Raw genomic sequence first — 20,911 nt, forward strand, 5'->3', positions numbered from 1 at the left:
TTAATTAAAGCCAAGATTTCTATCCTATAATCGGTAGAGAAACCTATCTTTGTTTTACCAGGTTTGAAGATCAAGGGATCATTCTCAAAGAGCTGCAGTGATTTCAAAACACTCTCAAACTTCTCCTTGATGTAGTATTCCTCGTGGTTAAACTCTTTGTTTTGTGGAGCTCTGTTGCTTTTCCCGGAGCCTTCGCAATCATCATTTTCTGATTTGGGGCATTTGTTTTGCTTCCTGCTGTCACCCCCCCTTCCCATTTCCGTGTTCTCTGGTGTCTCTCTTTGTTTTCCTGCAGTTCTCTTATCTTTGCTGCTTTGAGCAGAAGCTTTGGACTCCACCTCATCTTTAACCAGCCTCTTGACTTTTCCTTTTTGTTCCTGCACCTTCTTAACGTCCTTCTCATAGTGTCGAATGCCACTCAGATGAGACATTAGCTGTCTTGTAGTTATTGTCACCTGTTGCAAGGTACAGAATGGTATTTTTCAAGTTTTAAGGTAATGATAATACAAAAACATGTTACATTAAGTCACGTTTTTAAAGCAAAAAGTTTATTAAATTTCAATGACCCCACTTATAATGGAAATTGCCTATCTAAACCTGTCTTCCTGCCACTGGTGGCGCTATTGCACCTCCATTTTGATCTCCCAGCTCCTCAGCTGGTCTCCTATGATTGAACCAACACTACTTCCCAAATTGTCATCAGCTTTGGCATTTAAGAGCAAATAGTATCCAAATTATGTCAGGCTAGATAGAGAAATAGGAATTCCTGATATAATTATCACCCTTTCTCAAACCCACTTCAGCATAATCTACATTTAGAACATAGAACATTCCAGCGCAGTACTGGCCCTTCGGCCCTCGATGTTGCGCCGACCTGTGAAACCACTCTAAAGCCCATCTACACTATTCCCTTATCGTCCATATGTCTATCCAATGACCATTTGAATGCCCCTAGTGTTGGCGAGTCCACTACTGTTGCAGGCAGGGCATTCCCCGCCCTTACTACTCTCTGAGTAAAGAACCTACCTCTGACATCTGTCCAATATCTATCTCCCCTCAATTTAAAGCTATGTCCCCTCGTGCTAGACATCACCATCCGAGGAAAAAGGCTCTCACTGTCCACCCTATCCAATCCTCTGATCATCTTGTATGCCTCAATTAAGTCTCCTCTTAACATTCTTCTCCCTAACGAAAACAACCTCAAGTCCATCAGCCTTTCCTCATAAGATCTTCCCTCCATACCAGGCAACATTCTGGTAAATCTCCTCTGCACCCTTTCCAATGCTTCCACATCCTTCCTATAATGCGGCGACCAGAATTGCACACAATACTCCAAATGCAGCCGTACCAGAGTTTTGTACAGCTGCAACATGACCTCATGGCTCCGAAACTCAACCCCTCTACCAATAAAAGCTAACACACTGTACGCCTTCTTAACAACCCTCTCAACCTGGGTGGCAACTCTCTATATGCAGTCCTGTGGGAGATTGATGAGCCGTTCCTCGGGTGCTCTCATGTTCTCTGGAGTTCAGAAGAATGAGGCGCAAACTCTGAAGGGGCTCGATAGGGTAGATTCTCAGAGATTGGGGCACATCATTTAGGACTTCTGCGAACTGAGAAGAAGAGAAACTATTTCACTCTCATTCCACTTTTGGAATTCTCTACCCGAGAAGGTTGTGAATGCTCCATTATGGAATACATTTGGGGCTGGGATAGACAGATGTTTGGTCTCACAGGGAATTATGGTATATGGGGAGTGGGAGGGAAGATGGAGTTGAAGCCATGATTGTACTGAATGTGGATGGGGCTCGGACGAGACACATGCTCCTTGCCTACTCCTCTTTCTCGTGTTTCTGTCGGTACCACTCTCACCTCAAGTCATGTCCCACTCCAGAGACATGCCCACAACATCTAGGCTGATACTTCAGTGCAGTGCTGAAGGAGTGCTGCATTGCCAGAGATGCTGGGCAGCATTCTCCATTTACCGACGCCAAAATGGGGTTAGGCGCCGGTTTGACGCCAGATCGGGATGCTCCTGCATCCTGAAAATGGTGTAAATGCATCGCTCGTCGCGTGGGATTAAAGCATGGTTGGCATATCTTTAGAGGGCCTGACACCCGATGGTCGGGGGCCTCCGATGGGCCGAGTTCACGACGACGCGGTTCACTTGTGGTTTTGCAAATCGTGAAGCTGGCGTCCTGGCTGCTGAGCGAGAGAGAGGAGGTGGGAAATGGCGTGGAGTGACTGCAGGCTGCTGGCCCGGACACCGGCAGTGCTGGCTGCGGCGGGGAGGCCCCTGACAGAGCCGGGGGAGGGGCGGGGAAGTGGAGGAGATGGGCCGAGCAGCCAGGATGCCCCCCCCACAGGACTTGCCCAAAATGCTTGGCAAACCACCGCTCGAACTCCACCACCAACACCTCGGCCAGCCTGCCCACCATAATGGGCGCAGCCCCACCCGGCAAGCTTGCTCCCAACATCTTTCCTCCCACAGCACTCTGCACCGAACCCGGGCCCGCTGGTGGATTAGCATTTGTTCTTGCCGTATTCTTTCATTGGGTTTTTGACATCCTCCAATACTCACGACCTTATTGAAGACAGCTAATATAAAAGTTCCCCCAAAACTAAGTGAAAAGGACCAAACAACGGGAACTCTGGCGAGAACCACCTGACGTGTGACCTCCACCTACATGTCACGGCCGGAAGTCCCCCAGCTATTACTTATAATCGATATCAGTGACTTAAATCAGGGGCTGAGTGTAAAACGTCCAACTTTGTTACAAAGCTAAATGGGAAAGTAAACTATGAGAAGGACAAAGAGGCTGAAAATGTGCGTGGATAGCTTGAGTAAGTGGGCATGAGCACGGAATATAATGTGAGAAAATGGTACGTTATCCTCTGTAGAAGGAAGAATTGTGTTTTTAAATGGTGAGAGATTGGGAAATACTGTTATTCCGAAGAACATGGGTGTCCTTGTACATGAATCACAAAGTTAGCATGCAAGTTCAGCAAGCACTTTGCAAATCAAACGGTATTTGAGCGTTTATTACAAAAAGGTTGAAGCACAATTGCTTCACAGCTCCAGGGTCCCAGGTTCGATTCCGGCTTGGGTCACTGTCTGTGCGGAGTCTGCACATCCTCCCCGCGTGTGCGTGGGTTTCCTCCGGGTGCTCCGGTTTCCTCCCACAGTCCAAAGATGTGCAGGGTAGGTGGATTGGCCATAATAAATTGCCCTTAGTGTCCAAAATTGCCCTTAGTGTTGGGTGGGGTTGCTGGGTTATGAGGATAGGGTGGAGGAGCGGACCTTGGGTAGGGTGCTCTTTCCAAGAGTGGGTGCAGACTCGATGGGCTGAATGGCCTCCTTCTGCGCTGTAAATTCTATGATAATCTATGATAAGAGGAAAAGAAATGTAACAATTACATAGAGCCTTGCTCAGGCCACAGCAGGAGTACTGTGCTCAGCTTTACTCTCCTTACCCAAGGAAAACTAGACTTGCAGGGAATGCAACAAAGTTTTACCAGACTGATTCCTAGAATGAGGGGATTGTTCCATTGGCACATTCCTTGGAATTCAGAAAAATGAGAGGTGATCTATTTGAAACCTAATGGTGTAAAATTCTTAAGGGGCTTGATGGGCTCGATCCTGAGATCAGCTGCCTCCGCTGGTTTGAGTGTTTGGATCAAGGGAAGCACCTTCTCAGAATAAGGGGTTGGCTATTGAGGTCTGAGACGAGGAAATATTCCTTCACTCAATTAGGGAATTAAAGGAAATAGGGATAGTGCAGGGAGCTGAGATAGAGCAGCTGTGAGTGCAGTGAATGGCCCACCCCCGCTTCTGTGTTATGATGGTTTGTCAGAGTTGGTGGGGCTGCAATGCCAAATCGAGTCCGCAAAGCTGGGCTCACAGTTCATAAAAACAGACCGTCAACAGCCCAACGTTCTCCATCAGCAGCTTAAACTTGTCCTTTCAAAAACATGAGAGCTGATAAATGAACATGAATGGGGTACGAAACCGGCGAGCGCACACCACACAGAAATAGGTTTTACAGCAACCATACCAAAAACACAAGGGGCGGGATTCTCCCCTACCAGGCGGGGCGGGGGGGGGGGGGGGGGGGGGGGGGGTCCCAGCGGGGGCGGGGGGGGTCCCAGCGGGGGCGGGGGGGTCCCGGCGGGGGAGTGTCCCGGCGGGGCGGGGTGTCCCGGCGGGGCGGGGTGTCCTGGCGGGGCGGGGGGGGTCCCAGCGGGGAGGGGGGGGTCCCAGCGGGGGCGGGGGGGTCCCGGCGGGGGAGTGTCCCGGCGGGGCGGGGTGTCCCGGCGGGGCGGGGGGGGGTCCCGGCGGGATGGAGTGGCGGGAACCTCTCTGCCGTCGGGCCACCCCAAAGGTGCGGATTTCTCTGCACCTTTAGGGGCCAAGCCCTCACCGCCGGAGTGGTTGGCGCGCCGCCAGATGGCGGGAAAGGCCTTTGGCTGCCGGCATCCCCGCGCATGCGCGGGGGGTCACTTCCGCTTCGGCCATTGCGGAGGCTGTGGCCGAGGCTGGAAGGAAAAGAGGACCCCCACGGCACAGGCCTGCCCACGGATCGGTGGGCCCTGATCGCAGGCCACGCCACCGTGGGGGAAGCCCCGGAGCCCGTCCGCGCCTGGTCCTGCCGATAAGGGAGGTGGTGCATGACAGCAGCGGGACTTCGGCCCATTGCAGGCCGGAGAATCGCCGGGGGGGCTTGCCGACCGGCACGGCGCGATTCCCACCCCCGCTGGATTTTTGGTGCGCGAGAATCTGGCGGCCGGCGGGGGCGGGATTCATGTCGCCCCCCCGGCGATTCTCCGACCCGGCGGAGTGTCGGAGAATCCCGCCCACGATTCTGACAGTTGAACAGGGCAGGAGTTACACCCTTTATTGAACACAGGCATTGTCTACTCTGTCCTCAAAGCTATGTTAGTGACCGTTTCCAATTGAGATATCCACCATTAGGAATTGGAGACCCCAATCTAATATTTGTTGTGGTGATTTGTGTGTCTCTGCTGCCCCCTATGTGCTTTGAGGACAAGTGGCAGCTTAATCAAACTAGCGCAGCATAGTTAATGACTTAGAAGCTAGGCCCAGCCCTCTTCCAATTTGCGGGAAAGCCACAATTTCACACAGCTGGAAACCACATCTACAGTTAAGAACTGGTTCGATGGACTTCCGGGTGCGGTGAGGACTTCCGGGTGCGGTGATGACCTGCTAAGTCGCATGTTTCAGCAGCTCCCATTGGAACAGACTTTTGGGCTCTTGATAAGAGCCCCAACGGCAATTTTAAACGGCCAAAATCACTGTGCGGTGAAATAGAAGGGAATCCCCCCGGACGTTGATGGACAAAGGAGAGGATAGCGGCAGGATTGCAGTGGATCCTTCGAAGCAGCGGCAAGGAAGGGAAGCTCGAAGCAAGATGGCGTCGGAAGGTGGCAGTTCGATATGGGGCCCGGAGCAACAAGAGTTCCTGCGGCGCTGTGTGGAAGAGCTGAAGAAGGAGGTGTTGGCCCCGATGCGACAGGTGATTGAAGGGCTAAAGGAGGCGCAGAGGACCCAGGAGCTGGAGCTTCGGGTCGTGAAGGCAAAGGCTGCTGAAAATGAAGATGAAATTCAGGGCCTGGTGGTGAAGACAGAGATGCACGAGGCGCAGCACAAGAAGTGTGTGGAGAGGTTGGAAGCCCTGGAGAATAATTCGAGGAGGAAGAATCTAAGAGTCCTGGGTCTTCCCGAGGACGCAGAGGGGGCGGACGTCGGGGCATATGTGAGCACGATGCTTCACTCGCTAATGGGATCGGAGGCCCCGACGGGCCCTTTGGAGGTGGAGGGAGCTTATCGAGTTATGGCGCGAAGACCAAGGGCAGGAGAAATACCTCGAGCCATAGTGGTGAGGTTTCACCGCTACAACGACAGAGAGATGGTCCTAAGATGGGCGAAGAAAACTCAGAGCTGCAGGTGGGAGAACGCGGTGATCCGCGTATACCAGGATTGGAGTGCGGAGGTGGCATGTTTCAATCGGGCTAAGGCGGTGCTTCACAAAAAGAAGGTGAAATTTGGAATGCTGCAACCGGCGAGACTGTGGGTCACATACCAAGGGAAGCACCACTACTTTGAGACGGCAGAAGAGGCGTGGACATTCATTGTGGACGAGAAGCTGGAATAGTCTGGCGAGAGAAAGAGCTTCTGGGGCAAAATGGTGGGGTGACTATGTGGGACGAGGAAGGGGGGGGGGGATGATTTTTCAATTGTTAACTCATTAATCCTGTAAATTTTCTCTCTTCCCCTCGTTTGGGGGGGGGGTGGGGGGAGTATGAGGAACTGTGGGCACCGGTGGGTAGGAAAGCGGGGCTGAGTGGGAAACGCGGGCCTCGTTCCCGCGCTATGGTAATTAAGGCGGGAACAGGGACGCAGGAAGGTGGGGGCCTCGCACAGTGAGAGGCCGAGGGCAAACGGGGAAGCCGAGGTCAGCCAGAGTTCACTGACTTTTGGGAGCAACATGGGGGGTATAATTACGCTGGAGGGGGATCTAGCGGAGGGGGGGAGGGGGGAGGGAGCTAACTGGGTTGCTGCTGCTAAGGGGAAGGGGGAGCTGTTATGGGGCGGGTTGGTCGAGGCGGGAGGGCACCGTTGGTGGGATATACGGGTACGTGGGAACCGGGTCAGGAGCTGGGGTAAAAAAGGGGATGGCTAGTCGACAAGGAGGGGGGGGGGGTAAAGAGCCCCCCAACCCGGTTGATCACGTGGAACGTGAGAGGGCTGAATGGGCCGATTAAAAGGGCGTGGGTACTCGCACACCTAAAGAAATTAAAGGCAGATGTGGTTATGTTGCAGGAGACGCACCTGAAATTGACAGATCAGGTCAGACTACGTAAAGGATGGGTGAGACAGGTGTTTCATTCGGGTTTGGATGCGAAGAATAGGGGGGTGGCTATTTTGGTGGGGAAACGGGTACTGTTTGAGGCAAAGACCATAGCGGCGGACAGTGGGGGTAGATACGTGATGGTGAGTGGCAGATTGCAAGGGGAGGCGGTGGTTCTGGTGAACGTATACGCCCCGAACTGGGATGATGTAAACTTCATGAGGCGTATGTTGGGGCGTATCCCAGACCTGGAGGCGGGAAAGCTGGTAATGGGGGGAGATTTCAATACAGTGCTTGATCCAGGGCTGGACCGGTCGAGGTCCAGGACCGGGAGGAGGCCGCCAGCGGCCAAGGTGCTTAAGGACTTCATGGAGCAGATGGGAGGAGTAGATCCTTGGAGATTTATCAGACCTAGGAGTAAGGAGTTCTCATTCTTCTCCCATGTTCACAAGGTATATTCACGGATAGACTTTTTTGTCCTGGGAAGGGCACTGATTCCGAAGGTGACACGGCCATAGCCATCTCAGACCACGCTCCACACTCTGGAGGTAGGAGAGGAAAAGGAATAGCACCCACTCTGGAGAATGGATATGGGCCTGTTGGCGGATGAGGGGATATGTCTAAGGGTGAGGGGGTGTATCGAAAGGTACTTGGAGCTTAATGACAATGGAGAGGTTCAGGTGGGAGTGGTCTGGGAGGCGGTGAAGGTGGTGGTCAGAGGGGAACTGATATCCATAAGGGCACATAAAGGGAAGCAAGAGAGTAAAGAAAGGGAGCGATTGCTGAGAGAACTTCTGAGGGTGGACAGGCAATATGCAGAGGCACCGGAGGAGGGACTGTACAGGGAAAGACAAAGGTTACATGTGGAATTTGACCTGCTGACCATGGGTAAGGCAGAGGCACAGTGGAGGAGGGCACAGGGAGTGCAGTATGAGTATGGAGAGAAGGCGAGTCGGTTACTGGCCCAACAATTGAGGAAGAGGGGAGCGGCGAGGGAGATAGGTGGGGTGAGGGATGAGGAGGGAGAGATGGAACGGGGAGCAGAGAGAGTGAATGGGGAGTTTAAGACATTCTATGAGAGGTTGTATAAGGCTCAGCCCCCGGAAGGGAAGGAGGGAATGATGCATTTCCTGGATCAGCTGGAATTCCCGAAGGTGGAGGAACAGGAGAGGGCGGGACTGGGAGCACAGATGGAGGTGGAGGAAGTGGTAAAGGGGATTGGGAGCATGCAGGCGGGGAAGGCCCCGGGACCGGATGGGTTCCCGGTGGAAATTTATAGGAAATATATAGACCTACTGGCCCCGCTTTTGACGAGAACCTTTAATGAGGCCAGGGAAAGGGGGAAGTTGCCCCCGACTATGTTGGAGGCAACAATATCGTTACTTTTGAAGAAGGATAAAGACCCGCTGCAGTGTGGGTCCTACAGGCCCATTTCCCTTTTGAATGTAGATGCTAAGCTCCTGGCCAAGGTGATGGCGATGAGGATAGAGGATTGTGTCCCGGGGGTGGTCCATGAGGATCAACCTGGGTTCGTTAAGGGGAGACAGCTGAACACGAACATACGGAGGCTGCTAGGGGTAATGATGATGCCCCCACCAGAGGGGGAGGCGGAGATAGTGGTGGCGATGGATGCCGAGAAAGCATTTGACAGGGTGGAGTGGGACTACCTGTGGGAAGTGTTGAGGAGATTTGGTTTTGGTGAAGGGTTCATTGGATGGGTACAGCTGCTATATAGGGTCCCGGTGGCAAGTGTGATCACGAACAGGCAGAGGTCTGACTACTTCCGTCTTTATAGAGGGACGAGGCAGGGGTGTCCCCTGTCTCCGTTACTGTTTGCATTGGTAATTGAGCCCCTGGCCATAGCACTGAGGGGCTCCAGGAAGTGGAGGGGAGTACTCAGGGGAGGAGAAGAACACCGGGTATCATTGTATGCAGATGATTTACTGTTGTATGTTGCGGACCCGGTGGAGGGGATGCCTGAGATAATGCAGACGCTCGGGGAGTTTGGGGAATTCTCGGGGTACAAATTGAACATGGGGAAGAGTGAGTTATTTGTGGTACATCCGGGGGAGCAGAGCAGGGGAATAAAGGATTTACCGCTGAGGAGGGTAACAAGGGATTTCCGGTACTTGGGGATCCAGATAGCCAGGAGTTGGGGAACCTTACATAGGCTTAATTTAACAAGATTGGTGGAACAGATGGAGGAGGATTTTAAGAGATGGGACATGGTGCCCCTGTCACTGGTGGGGAGGGTGCAGGCAGTCAAAATGATAGTCCTCCCGAGATTCCTTTTTGTGTTTCAGTGCCTCCCGGTGATCATAGAACATAGAAAATACAGCACAGAACAGGCCCTTCGTCCCACGATGTTGTGCCGAACCTTTGTCCTAGATTAATCATAGATTATCATTGAATTTACAGTGCAGAAGGAGGCCATTCGGCCCTTTGAGTCTGCACCGGCTCTTGGAAGGTCACGAAGGCTTTTTTCAAGAAGATCGAGAAAAGCGTCATGAGTTTTGTGTGGGCTGGGAAGACCCCGAGAGTGAGGAGGGGGTTCTTGCAGCGTAGCAGGGAGAGGGGGGGACTGGCACTACCGAGCTTAAGTGAGTACTTGGGCCGCCAATATTTCAATGGTGTGTAAGTGGATGGGAGAAGGGGAGGGAGCGGCGTGGAAGAGATTGGAGATGGCGTCCTGCAAAGGAACCAGCCTACAAGCAATGGTGACGGCACCGCTGCCGTTCTCCCCGAAGAAATACGCCACAAGTCCAGTGGTGGTGGCAACACTGAAAATTTGGGGGCAGTGGAGACGGCATAGGGGAATGACGGGAGCCTCGGTGCAGTCCCCGATAAGAAATAATCATAGGTTTGTCCCGGGGAGAATAGATGGGGGATTTGGAGCATGGCAGAGAGCTGGGACTGTGCAACTGAGGGATCTGTTCCTGGACGGGACGTTTGCGAGTCTGGGATCGCTGACGGAAAAATATGGGTTGCCCCAAGGGAATGAATTTCGATACATGCAACTGAGGGCTTTTGCAAGGCAACAGGTGAGGGAATTCCCGCAGCTCCCGACGCAGGAGATTCAGGATAGAGTGATCTCAGGGACATGGGTGGGGGATGGTAGGGTGTCAGATATATACAGGGAAATGAGAGATGAGGGGGAGAACATGGTGGATGAGCTGAAGGGAAATTGGGAGGAAGAGCTGGGGGAAGAGATTGAAGAGGGGCTGTGGGCAGATGCCCTACGTAGGGTAAACTCTTCGCCCTCGTGCGCCAGGCTTAGCCTAATACAATTTAAGGTTTTGCACAGGGCAGATATGACCGGAGCAAGGCTCAGTAAATTTTTCGGGGTAGAGGATAGGTGTGGGAGATGCTCGAGAAGCCCAGCAAACCACACCCACATGTTTTGGTCATGCCTGGCATTGCAGGGGTTCTGGGTGGGGGTGGCGAAGGTGCTTTCAAAGGTGGCGGGGGTCCGGGTCGAGCCAGGCTGGGGGCTGGCTATATTCGGGGTTGCAGAAGAGCCGGGAGTGCAGGAGGCGAGAGAGGCTTCTGTTTTGGCCTTTGCGTCCCTAGTAGCCCGGCGAAAGATATTGCTTATGTGGAAGGAAGCCAAACCTCCTGGCGTGGAGACCTGGATAAACGACATGGCAGGGTTTATAAAACTAGAACGGATAAAGTTTGCACTAAGGGGTTCGGCTCAGGGGTTCACCAGGCAGTGGCAACCGTTCATTAACTACCTCGCAGAACGATAAAGGAAATGGGAAGGTAACAGCAACAACCCAGGGGGGAGGGGGAAGGGCCCAGGTGGGTCCTCGGGGGTGTTTTTGTAAAGATATTGGTACTTGGTTGTGTATATTGAATTGCTGATTTTATTATTTGGGAGAGCTATTATTTTTGTTATGGCAGTTGCCATTTAGTTTATATATTATTTATTTATTTGTTAAAATACGGTCACGGTTATTTATATTGTTTTGCTGTTGTAATAGGGGAAAAACCTTTGTACTGTTTTGTTTGGCCGAAAAAGTTGAATAAAATATATTATTTTAAAAAACTGGTTTGATAAGTGGCTGAAGGGTCACGAGAACAGGGTCAACAGAAGGGTTGAAAACTGTTGTTAGGGGAGGCGGTGGCGTTGTGGTATTGTCACTGGACTAATAAGCCAGAGAGCCAGAGTAATGCTCTGGGGACCCGGGTTCAAATCCCACCCCGGCAGATGGTGACATTTGAATTCAATAAAAACCTGGAATTAAAAGCCTAATTTGTTTTCTTTTATGAATTTAGAGTACCCAATGTAGCCATCTGGGTTGGCCACTTACAAAGGATCCTGGGAAATATGGCCACCTGCAAAGGACCATGGGAAATATGGTCAACCCAGGACTCAGACGCTCAGAGCTTATGAATATTGGCAACACAGATAACTCAACGCTATCGAAACCCCAGCTACTTTGCATTCTAATGGCCCATTTCCCCAGAACCAAAGACCTGCACTCAGGTAACAGATACAGAAACAGACTCATCGGCGCCACTCCCTTTGCTCAGGGAGCCTAAAAAGCCAAGGCCAATGACCGCTCAGGACACGCCCCGCCATCAATCGGGGGCAGTAATCGAAGCCTGCCGAATTATTGGGTCCAAAGCTAAGGACCGCCCAAAAGAGCACGAAACCCCAGAGGGATAAAGAGAGACACTGTCATGTGTTCAGTCTCTCTTGGCCCCGGCGTTGGTCTATCTTGGCCCCGACCAACGCCTAAAACCAAGTGTAGCATCACGACCAGAAGACAAGTTCAAGACCAACGATCGCTACCAGACGGGTGAGCCCAGCAGAAACAAAGTCACTTCTCCAGACCCAGCCACGCAAGATCCGAACAAAGGCCTTGTTCCTCTGCATAAAGCCGGGTGCCTGAAGTTAAGTACAGATTGTAGTGTTATGTGTAATTTAGCTTGTAGTGTTTTGTGTTGCATTTTGAAGTAATTCTTGTGTGTAAATAAACTATCATTGAACTTGAACTAAATAACTGGTTGTTTGGTCTTTGATGGATATCCAGTAAAACCTTGTGTTGGTATCATTTGATACCTGGCGACTCTGAAAAGCAATATCATTAATAACTGTCATATCAGTATCCAGTTAAAAAGAGCAACATTATGGCGTCTGCGGTGCCGATTTGTGAAGGGTAGGTCGTGATTTGTGACGGTTTTGTGAAGGGTAGGTCGTGCCTCACAAACCTTATTGAGTTCTTTGAGAAGGTGACCAAACAGATGGACGAGGGTAAAGCAGTTGATGTGGTGTATATGGATTTCAGTAAAGCGTTTGATAAGGTTCCCCACGGTAGGCTACTGCAGAAAATACGGAAGTATGGGATTCAGGGTGATTGAGCAGTTTGGAACAGAAATTGGCTAACTGGAAGAAGACAAAGGGTGGTGGTTGATGGAAAGTGTTCAGACTGGAGTCCAGTTACTAGTGGTGTACCACAAGGATCTGTTTTGGGGCCACTGCTGTTTGTCATTTTTATAAATGGTACGGCCGCATTTGGAGTATTGCGTACAGTTCTGGTCACCGCATTATAGGAAGGACGTGGAGGCTTTGGAGCGGGTGCAGAGGAGATTTACCAGGATGTTGCCTGGTATGGAGGGAAAATCTTATGAGGAAAGGCTGATGGACTTGAGGTTGTTTTCGTTGGAGAGAAGAAGGTTAAGAGGAGACTTAATAGAGGCATACAAAATGATCAGGGGGTTAGATAGGGTGGACAGTGAGAGCCTTCTCCCGCGGATGGAAATGGCTGGCACGAGGGGACATAGCTTTAAACTGAGGGGTAATAGATATAGGACAGAGGTCAGAGGTAGGTTCTTTACGCAAAGAGTGGTGAGGCCGTGGAATGCCCTACCTGCAACAGTAGTGAACTCGCCAACATTGAGGGCATTTAAAAGTTTATTGGATAAGCATATGGATGATAATGGCATAGTGTAGGTTAGATGGCATTTTTTTCGGTGCAACATCGTGGGCCGAAGGGCCTGTACTGCACTGTATCGTTCTATGTTCTATGATTGGCAACACCAATTATTTTTTCGAATTAAGCGGCAGTTTAGCGTGACCAATCCACCCCACCTGCTCATCTTTGGGTTGTGGGGATGAGAGCCACACAGACACGGGGAGAATGTGCAAACTCCACACGGACAGTGACCCGGGGCCGGGAACGAACCTGGGACCTCAGCGCCGTAGGCAGTAGTGCTAACCATACGCCATGCCGCCCGGAATTAAAAGTCTAATGGTGACCATGTTTTTGTCGATTATCGTAAAAACCCATCTGGTTCACTAATGTCCTTTCGAGAAGGAAATCTGCCGTCCTTACCCGGTCTGGCCTACATGTGACTCCAGACCAACAGCAATGTGGTTGACTTTTAATTGTCCCCTCAAGGGCAATTAGGGATGGGCAGTAAATGCTGGCACAGCCTGCAACGCCCACGGCCCATACACGAATAAAGAAAAAAAACAAAGGGAGGAATGCCAAGCTGGTTTCTTGGACTGAATGGTTGTTTCTATGAGGCCGATCTGTGCCTCTTGGTTTGAGTGACCTCACTGTCAATTGACACGGCACAAACGCATTGTGAAACTGAAACTCCTTCAAATCAACACAAACTCTATAACATAATTGACCATCAACGGTCAGACACAAAGATGTTTGCAGTAACTTGCAAAAGATGTTGTTAAACGTTCTTACTTTCTCTCCTTTGTATTCTTTTTCTGGAAATTCTGGCACGTATTTCTGCACAGGAGCATCAAAATCTAGTTTTCCATTTTCCCACAGCTTGGCTATGGCAGTCATAGTGAGGGGTTTGCTGATACTGGCGATGCGCATGACTGTCTCTGCATTACACAAGACCCGGTTTTCCACATCCGCATATCCCAGCCCTTGAAGCAAATCAGAATGATAAATTATGAGAGGCAGGAGAAGCCTTTTCCCAGGGTGGAAGAGTCAATTACTAGGGGACATACGTTAAAAGTGCGAGGGGCAAAGTTTAGAGGAGATGCGTAAGGGGAGGTTGTTTTACACAGAGGGTGATGAGTGCCTGGAACTCACTGCTGCAGGAACAAAGAACAAAGAAATGTACAGCACAGGAACAGGCCCTTCGGCCCTCCAAGCCCGTGCCGACCATGCTGCCCGACTAAACTACAATCTTCTACACTTCCTGGGTCCGTATCCCTCTATTCCCATCCTATTCATGTATTTGTCAAGATGCCCCTTAAATGTCACTATCGTCCCTGCTTCCACCACCTCCTCCGGTAGCGAGTTCCAGGCACCCACTACCCTCTGCGTAAAAAACTTGCCTCATACATCTACTCTAAACCTTGCCCCTCTCACCTTAAACCTATGCCCCCTAGTAATTGACCCCTCTACCCCGGGGAAAAGCCTCTGACTATCCACTCTGTCTATGCCCCTCATAATTTTGTAGACCTCTATCAGGTCGCCCCTCAACCTCCTTCGTTCCAGTGAGAACAAACCGAGTTTATTCAACCGCTCCTCATAGCTAATGCCAGGCAACATTCTGGTAAATCTCTTCTGCACCCTCTCTAAAGCCTCCACATCCTTCTGGTGGTGTGGCGACCAGAATTGAACACTATACTCCAAGTGTGGCCTAACTAAGGTTCTATACAGCTGCAACATGACTTGCCAATTCTTATACTCAATGCCCCGGCCAATGAAGGCAAGCATGCCGTATGCCTTCTTGACTACCTTCTCCACCTGTGTTGCCCCTTTCAGTGACCTGTGGACCTGTACTCCTAGATCTCTTTGACTTTCAATACTCTTGAGGGTTCTACCATTCACTGTATATTCCCTACCTGCATTAGACCTTCCAAAATGCATTACCTCACATTTGTCCGGATTAAACTCCATCTGCCATCTCTCCGCCCAAGTCTCCAAACAATCTAAATCCTGCTGTATCCTCTGACAGTCCTCATCGCTATCCACAATTCCACCAATCTTTGTGTCATCTGCAAACTTACTAATCAGACCAGTTACATTTTCCTCCAAATCCCTGTGGAACACCACTAGTCACAGCCCTCCTATTAGAAAAGCATCCTTCCATTGCTACTCTCTGCCTTCTATGACCTAGCCAGTTCTGTATCCACCTTGCCAGCTCACCCCTGATCCCGTGTGACTTCACCTTTTGTACTAGTCTACCATGAGGGACCTTGTCAAAGGCCTTACTGAAGTCCATATAGACAACATCCACTGCCCTACCTGCATCAATCATCTTAATGACCTCCTCGAAAAACTCTATCAAGTTAGTGAGACATGACCTCCCCTTCACAAAACCATGCTGCCTCTCACTAATACGTCCATTTGCTTCCAAATGGGAGTAGATCCTGTCTCTAAGAATTCTCTCCAGTAATTTCCCTACCACTGAAGTAAGGCTCACCGGCCTGTAGTTCCCTGGATTATCCTTGCTACCCTTCTTAAACAGAGGAACAACATTGGCTATTCTCCAGTCCTCCGGGACGTCCCCTGAAGACAGTGAGGATCCAAAGATTTCTGTCAAGGCCTCAGCAATTTCCTCTCCAGCCTCCTTCAGTATTCTGGGGTAGATCCCATCAGGCCCTGGGGACTTATCTACCTTAATATTTAAGACACCCAACACCTCGTCTTTTTGGATCTCAATGTGACCCAGGCTATCTACACACCCTTCTCCAGACTCAACATCTACCAATTTCTTCTCTTTGGTGAATACTGATGCAAAGTATTCATTTAGTACCTCGCCCATTTCCTCTGGCTCCACACATAGATTCCCTTGCCTATCCTTCAGTGGGCCAACCCTTTCCCTGGCTACCCTCTTGCTTTTTATGTACGTGTAAAAAGCCTTGGGATTTTCCTTAACCCTATTTGCCAATGACTTTTCGTGACCCCTTCTAGCCCTCCTGACTCCTTCCTTAAGTTCCTTCCTACTTTCCTTATATTCCACACAGGCTTTGTCTGTTCCCAGCCTTTTAGCCCTGACAAATGCCTCCTTTTTCTTTTTGACGAGGCCTACAATATCTCTCGTTATCCAAGGTTCCTGAAAATTGCCGTATTTATCCTTCTTCCTCACAGGAACATGCCGGTCCTGAATTCCTTTCAACTGGCACTTGAAAGCCTCCCACATGTCAGATGTTGATTTGCCCTCAAACATCCGCCCCCAATCTATGTTCTTCAGTTCCCGCCTAATATTGTTATAATTAGCTTTCCCCCAATTTAGCACATTCATCCTAGGACCACTCTTATCCTTGTCCACCAGCACTTTAAAACTTACTGAATTGTGGTCACTGTTACCGAAATGCTCCCCTACTGAAACATCTACCACCTGGCTGGGCTCATTCCCCAATACCAGGTCCAGTACCGCCCCTTCCCTAGTTGGACTGCCTACATATTGTTTTAAGAAGCCCTCCTGGATGCTCCTTACAAACTCCGCCCCGTCTAAGCCCCTGGCACTAAGTGAGTCCCAGTCAATATTGGGGAAGTTGAAGTCTCCCATCACCACAACCCTGTTGTTTTTACACTTTTCCAAAATCTGCCTACCTATCTGCTCCTCTATCTCCCGCTGGCTGTTGGGAGGCCTGTAGTAAACCCCAAACATTGTGACTGCACCCTTCTTATTCCTGATCTCTACCCATATAGCCTCACTGCCCTCTGAGGTGTCCTCCCGCAGTACAGCTGTGATATTCTCCCGAACCAGTAGCGTAACTCCGCCTCCCCTTTTACATCTCCCTCTATCCCGCCTGAAACATCTAAATCCTGGAACGTTTAGCTGCCAATCCTGCCCTTCCCTCAACCAGGTCTCTGTAATGGCAACAACATCATAGTTCCAAGTACTAATCCAAGCTCTAAGTTCATCTGCCTTACCCGTAATACTTCTTGCATTAAAACATATGCACTTCAGGCCACCAGACCCGCTGTGTTCAGCAACTTCTCCCAGTCTGCTCTGCCTCAGAGGCCCACTGTCCCTATTCCCTAGTTCTCCCTCAATGCTCTCACCTTCTGACCTATTGCTCCAGTGCCCAGGAAGGTTTGGAATGTTTGGTTGGTAGGGGCTGGTTCAGCACACTGGGCTAAATCGCTGGCTTTTAAAGCAGACCAAGGCAGGCCAGCAGCACGGTTCAATTCCCGTACCAGCCTCCCCGAACAGGCGCCGGAATGTGGCGACGAGGGGCTTTTCACAGTAACTCCATTTGAAGCCGACTTGTGACAATAAGCGATTTTCATTTCATTTAATTTCAGGTACCATAGTGATGTTTAAGGGGCATCTTGACAAATACATGAATAGGATGGGAATAGAGGGATACAGACCCTGGTTTTCGGTTAGACGAGCAGCATCTCCAGTGAGCCAGAATGTAACCATCTCCCTTGACAAACCCATGACCACTCCCATCTGGAAGGACAAGAGCAGCAGATACCTGGGAACCCCACCACCTGGAGGTTCCCCCTCCAAGTCACTCACCACCCCGACTTGGAAATATATTGGCCGCTCCTTCACTGTCATTGGGGCAAAATACTGAAACTCCCTCCCTAACAGCACTGTGGGTATACCTACACCTCAGGGACTGCAGCAGTTCAAGAAGGCAACTCGCCCCCACTTTCTGAAGGGCAACTAGGGATGGGCAATAAATGCTGGCCTAACCAGCGACGGCCTCATCCTGTAAATTAATAAACAAAAAGCATTCAACAGCATTACCACCTCACGACCATTAACATCCTGGGACCCATCATTGACCAGAAACTGAACTGGAACAGCCGTATAAATACTGAGGGCAGAGTGTGGGACTCCTGTGCTGAGTAACTCCCCTCCTGGCTCCCCAAAGCCTGTCCACTATCTGGAAGCCAGGGTGTAAACCAGAATGTGATGCTCTTCACTTGCCTGGATGAGTGGCGCTCCTACAAGATTTATTAGCTCAAAAGGATCAAAACCCATTTGATTGACTCCCCCATCCACTGCCGTAAACATTCACTTCCTCCACCACCTGAGCACAGTGGCAGCTGCGTGTACCACACACAAGATGCTCTGCATCAACTCACTGAGTCCCTTTCGTTAGCACATTCCAAACCTGCAGCCTCCACCAGCACAATGATATTAGATGTAAGGGAACACTGCCACCTAAAGGTTCCCCTCCTCACTGTCGCTGTGACAAACACCTGGAGCTCCGTCCCTAACAGCACAGTGGGTGTACCTACACCAGAGGGACTGCAGCGGTTCAAGATGGCCGCTCACCATCACCTTCTGAAGGGGAATTAAGAGCCGGGCAACAAATGTTGTCCTCGCCAGTGATGCTTCCATCCAATGAATTTTTTTTCAAAATTGCATAGAACAGAATATTTTCATCTTTACAATAAAATGTTGACAATACTCAGGGGGGTCAGGCACTATCTGTAGTGAGAAGCAGAGTTAATGCCCATAATCCTTTGTTCTGGAGGCTGAGTTCGGGGGGGGGAGGGGGAGTGAAAGTTGCCGTGATTTCGGTGGGAGGGTTGGTGGGGAATGGCCGACCGCATAATCTTGGGCTGATCAGCTCATTACTAATTCATTTGCGAGGAGCTTGGAAAATCTCATGGCAGGGGAAGGCAGGAGGTTGCTGTCCCCATCGTTACCTCATGGGGTGACCTGATGAGGTCTGGGCACCATATTCTAAAGGCAAAAGGACAGCCATTCACTCACTGCAGGCCAGGAGCATTAGTCTGGCTGTTGTTCCAGATTCTGTTGCAACTGGAGTGTCCCAGATAAGGCACCGCGGTTCAGGGAAGACTCCCAGGAGATTTGTGTCCAGGTCGGAGGTGCCGTTTCCCCAGGGTGACATCAGGTGGCCCTCCCATCAGACCACAGTGACCTGGATGGAGGTCAGAGGATGTTCGTGCCATGGGGCCCACCTAAGGAATGCCGGGCAGTGCCGGATGATCTGCTGTGCTCCTGCAGGCTAAGTCACTGCAAACTGACACTGGTAAGGAATAAGTGTGCAAGTGCACAGGGGGTCACCCCTTATGAAGTGCAAGCGACAGAGACAGAGCCGGGGAGGAACAGGATGGTGTCTGTGCCGAAGGGGAGATAGGATTCCCCCAGGAAGTCCGTGAGGATGTCTCCAGTCTGCAGCTGAAAGCTGCGGCCACATTGGTCTCATTAAGGCGCCTGCTTAGGCATCCACCACATCTTTCTTCATCCCAGGTACCAGCAAGAAAACAGGGAAAGAAAGAACCCGTGCAACCCCCAGCTCACAGGATGCACCATCATGGCATTCTCCTCCACCCTCCACTCCACCCTCACCTCCACCGTCACCTCCACCCTCCCCTCCACCCTCACCTCCACCGTCACCTCCACCCTCCCCTCCACCCTCCCCTCCACTGTCACCTCCACCCTCCACCGTCACCTCCACCCTCCACCGTCACCTCCACCCTCCACCGTCACCTCCACCCTCCACCGTCACCTCCACCCTCCACCGTCACCTCCACCCTCCACCGTCACCTCCACCCTCCACCGTCACCTCCACCGTCACCTCCACCCTCACCTCCAACCTCCCCTCCACCCTCCCCTCCACTGTCACCTCCACCCTCCACCGTCACCTCCACCCTCCCCTCCACCCTCACCTCCACCGTCACCTCCACCCTCCCCTCCACCCTCCCCTCCACTGTCACCTCCACCCTCCACCGTCACCTCCACCCTCCACCGTCACCTCCACCCTCCACCGTCACCTCCACCCTCCACCGTCACCTCCACCCTCCACCGTCACCTCCACCCTCACCTCCAACCTCCCCTCCACCCTCCCCTCCACTGTCACCTCCACCCTCCACCGTCACCTCCACCCTCCACCCTCACCTCCACCGTCACCTCCACTCTCCCCTCCACCCTCCCCTCCACCGTCACCTCCACACTCGACACTCACCTCCACCGTCACCTCCACCCTCACCTCCACCCTCCACCGTCACCTCCACCCTCCACCGTCACCTCCACCCTCCACCGTCACCTCCACCGTCACCTCCACCCTCCACCGTCACCTCCACCCTCCCCTCCACCTCCACCCTCCACCGTCACCTCCACCCTCACCTCCAACCTCACCTCCACCCTCCCCCTCACCTCCACCGTCACCTCCACCCTCCACTCTCCCCTCCACCCTCCCCTCCACCATCACCTCCACCCTCACCCTCACCTTCCACCGTCACCTCCACACTCGACACTCACCTCCACCCTCACCTCCACCCTCCACCGTCACCTCCACCGTCACCTCCACCCTCCACCGTCACCTCCACCCTCCACCGTCACCTCCACCGTCGCCTCCACCCTCCACCGTCACCTTCACCTCCACCCTCCACCAGGGCTGGTACAATCATCTCGACAGGCCCACATTCTAGTAGTCTCAGGGTCACATTACCGACACGGATCCGTAAGAGGGCGGCAGCGAGGGAAATAGGGGGAATCAAAGATGGAAGGGGAGCCACGGTTCGAAGTGCAACGAAAATAAATAAGGTATTCAAGGCCTTCTATGAAGAGCTGTACAGATCCCAGCCCTCAGGGGGGAAAGGGGGGATGAGGCGATTCCTGGACCAGCTGGGGTTCCCGAGGGTTGAGGAGCAGGTGGCGGTTGGTTTGGGGGCACCAATTGGGTTGGAGGAGTTGAGTGGGGAGCATGCAGGCGGGGAAGGCCCCGGGGCCGGACGGGTTCCCGGTGGAGTTCTATAGAAAATATGTGGACCTGCTGGCCCCGCTACTAGTGAGGACCTTTAATGAGGCAAGAGAGGAGGGAACCCTGCCCCAGACAATGTCGGAGGCGACAATCTCCTTGATTCTAAAGCGAGACAAGGATCCACTGCAATGTGGATCGTACAGGCCGATTTCTCTCCTCAATGTGGATGCTAAGCTATTGGCGAAAGTACTGGCCACTAGGATTGAGGACTGTGTCCCGGGGGTGATTCACGAGGACCAAACGGGATTCGTAAAGGGCAGGCAACTAAACACCAATGTGCGGCGGCTCTTAAACGTGATAATGATGACATCGGAGGAAGGAGAGGCGGAGATAGTGGCAGCTATGGACGCGG

At 51.8% G+C, this 20,911-nt stretch overlaps 1 protein-coding gene across 1 annotated transcript in view; it reads right to left on the reverse strand.

Annotated features, from left to right (window-relative positions):
• Positions 1–20,911, reverse strand: part of lactb (lactamase, beta) — a 285,002-nt gene that overhangs the window by 245,926 nt on the left and 18,165 nt on the right. The window contains 2 exon segments of the mRNA XM_072492605.1: positions 59–455; positions 13,580–13,770. Of these exon segments, the coding sequence (XP_072348706.1) occupies positions 59–455; positions 13,580–13,770 (588 nt within the window).

The sequence above is a fragment of the Scyliorhinus torazame genome, chromosome 30 (genome assembly GCF_047496885.1).
Source record: "Scyliorhinus torazame isolate Kashiwa2021f chromosome 30, sScyTor2.1, whole genome shotgun sequence".
In the NCBI taxonomy this organism is placed as follows: Eukaryota; Metazoa; Chordata; class Chondrichthyes; order Carcharhiniformes; family Scyliorhinidae; genus Scyliorhinus; species Scyliorhinus torazame.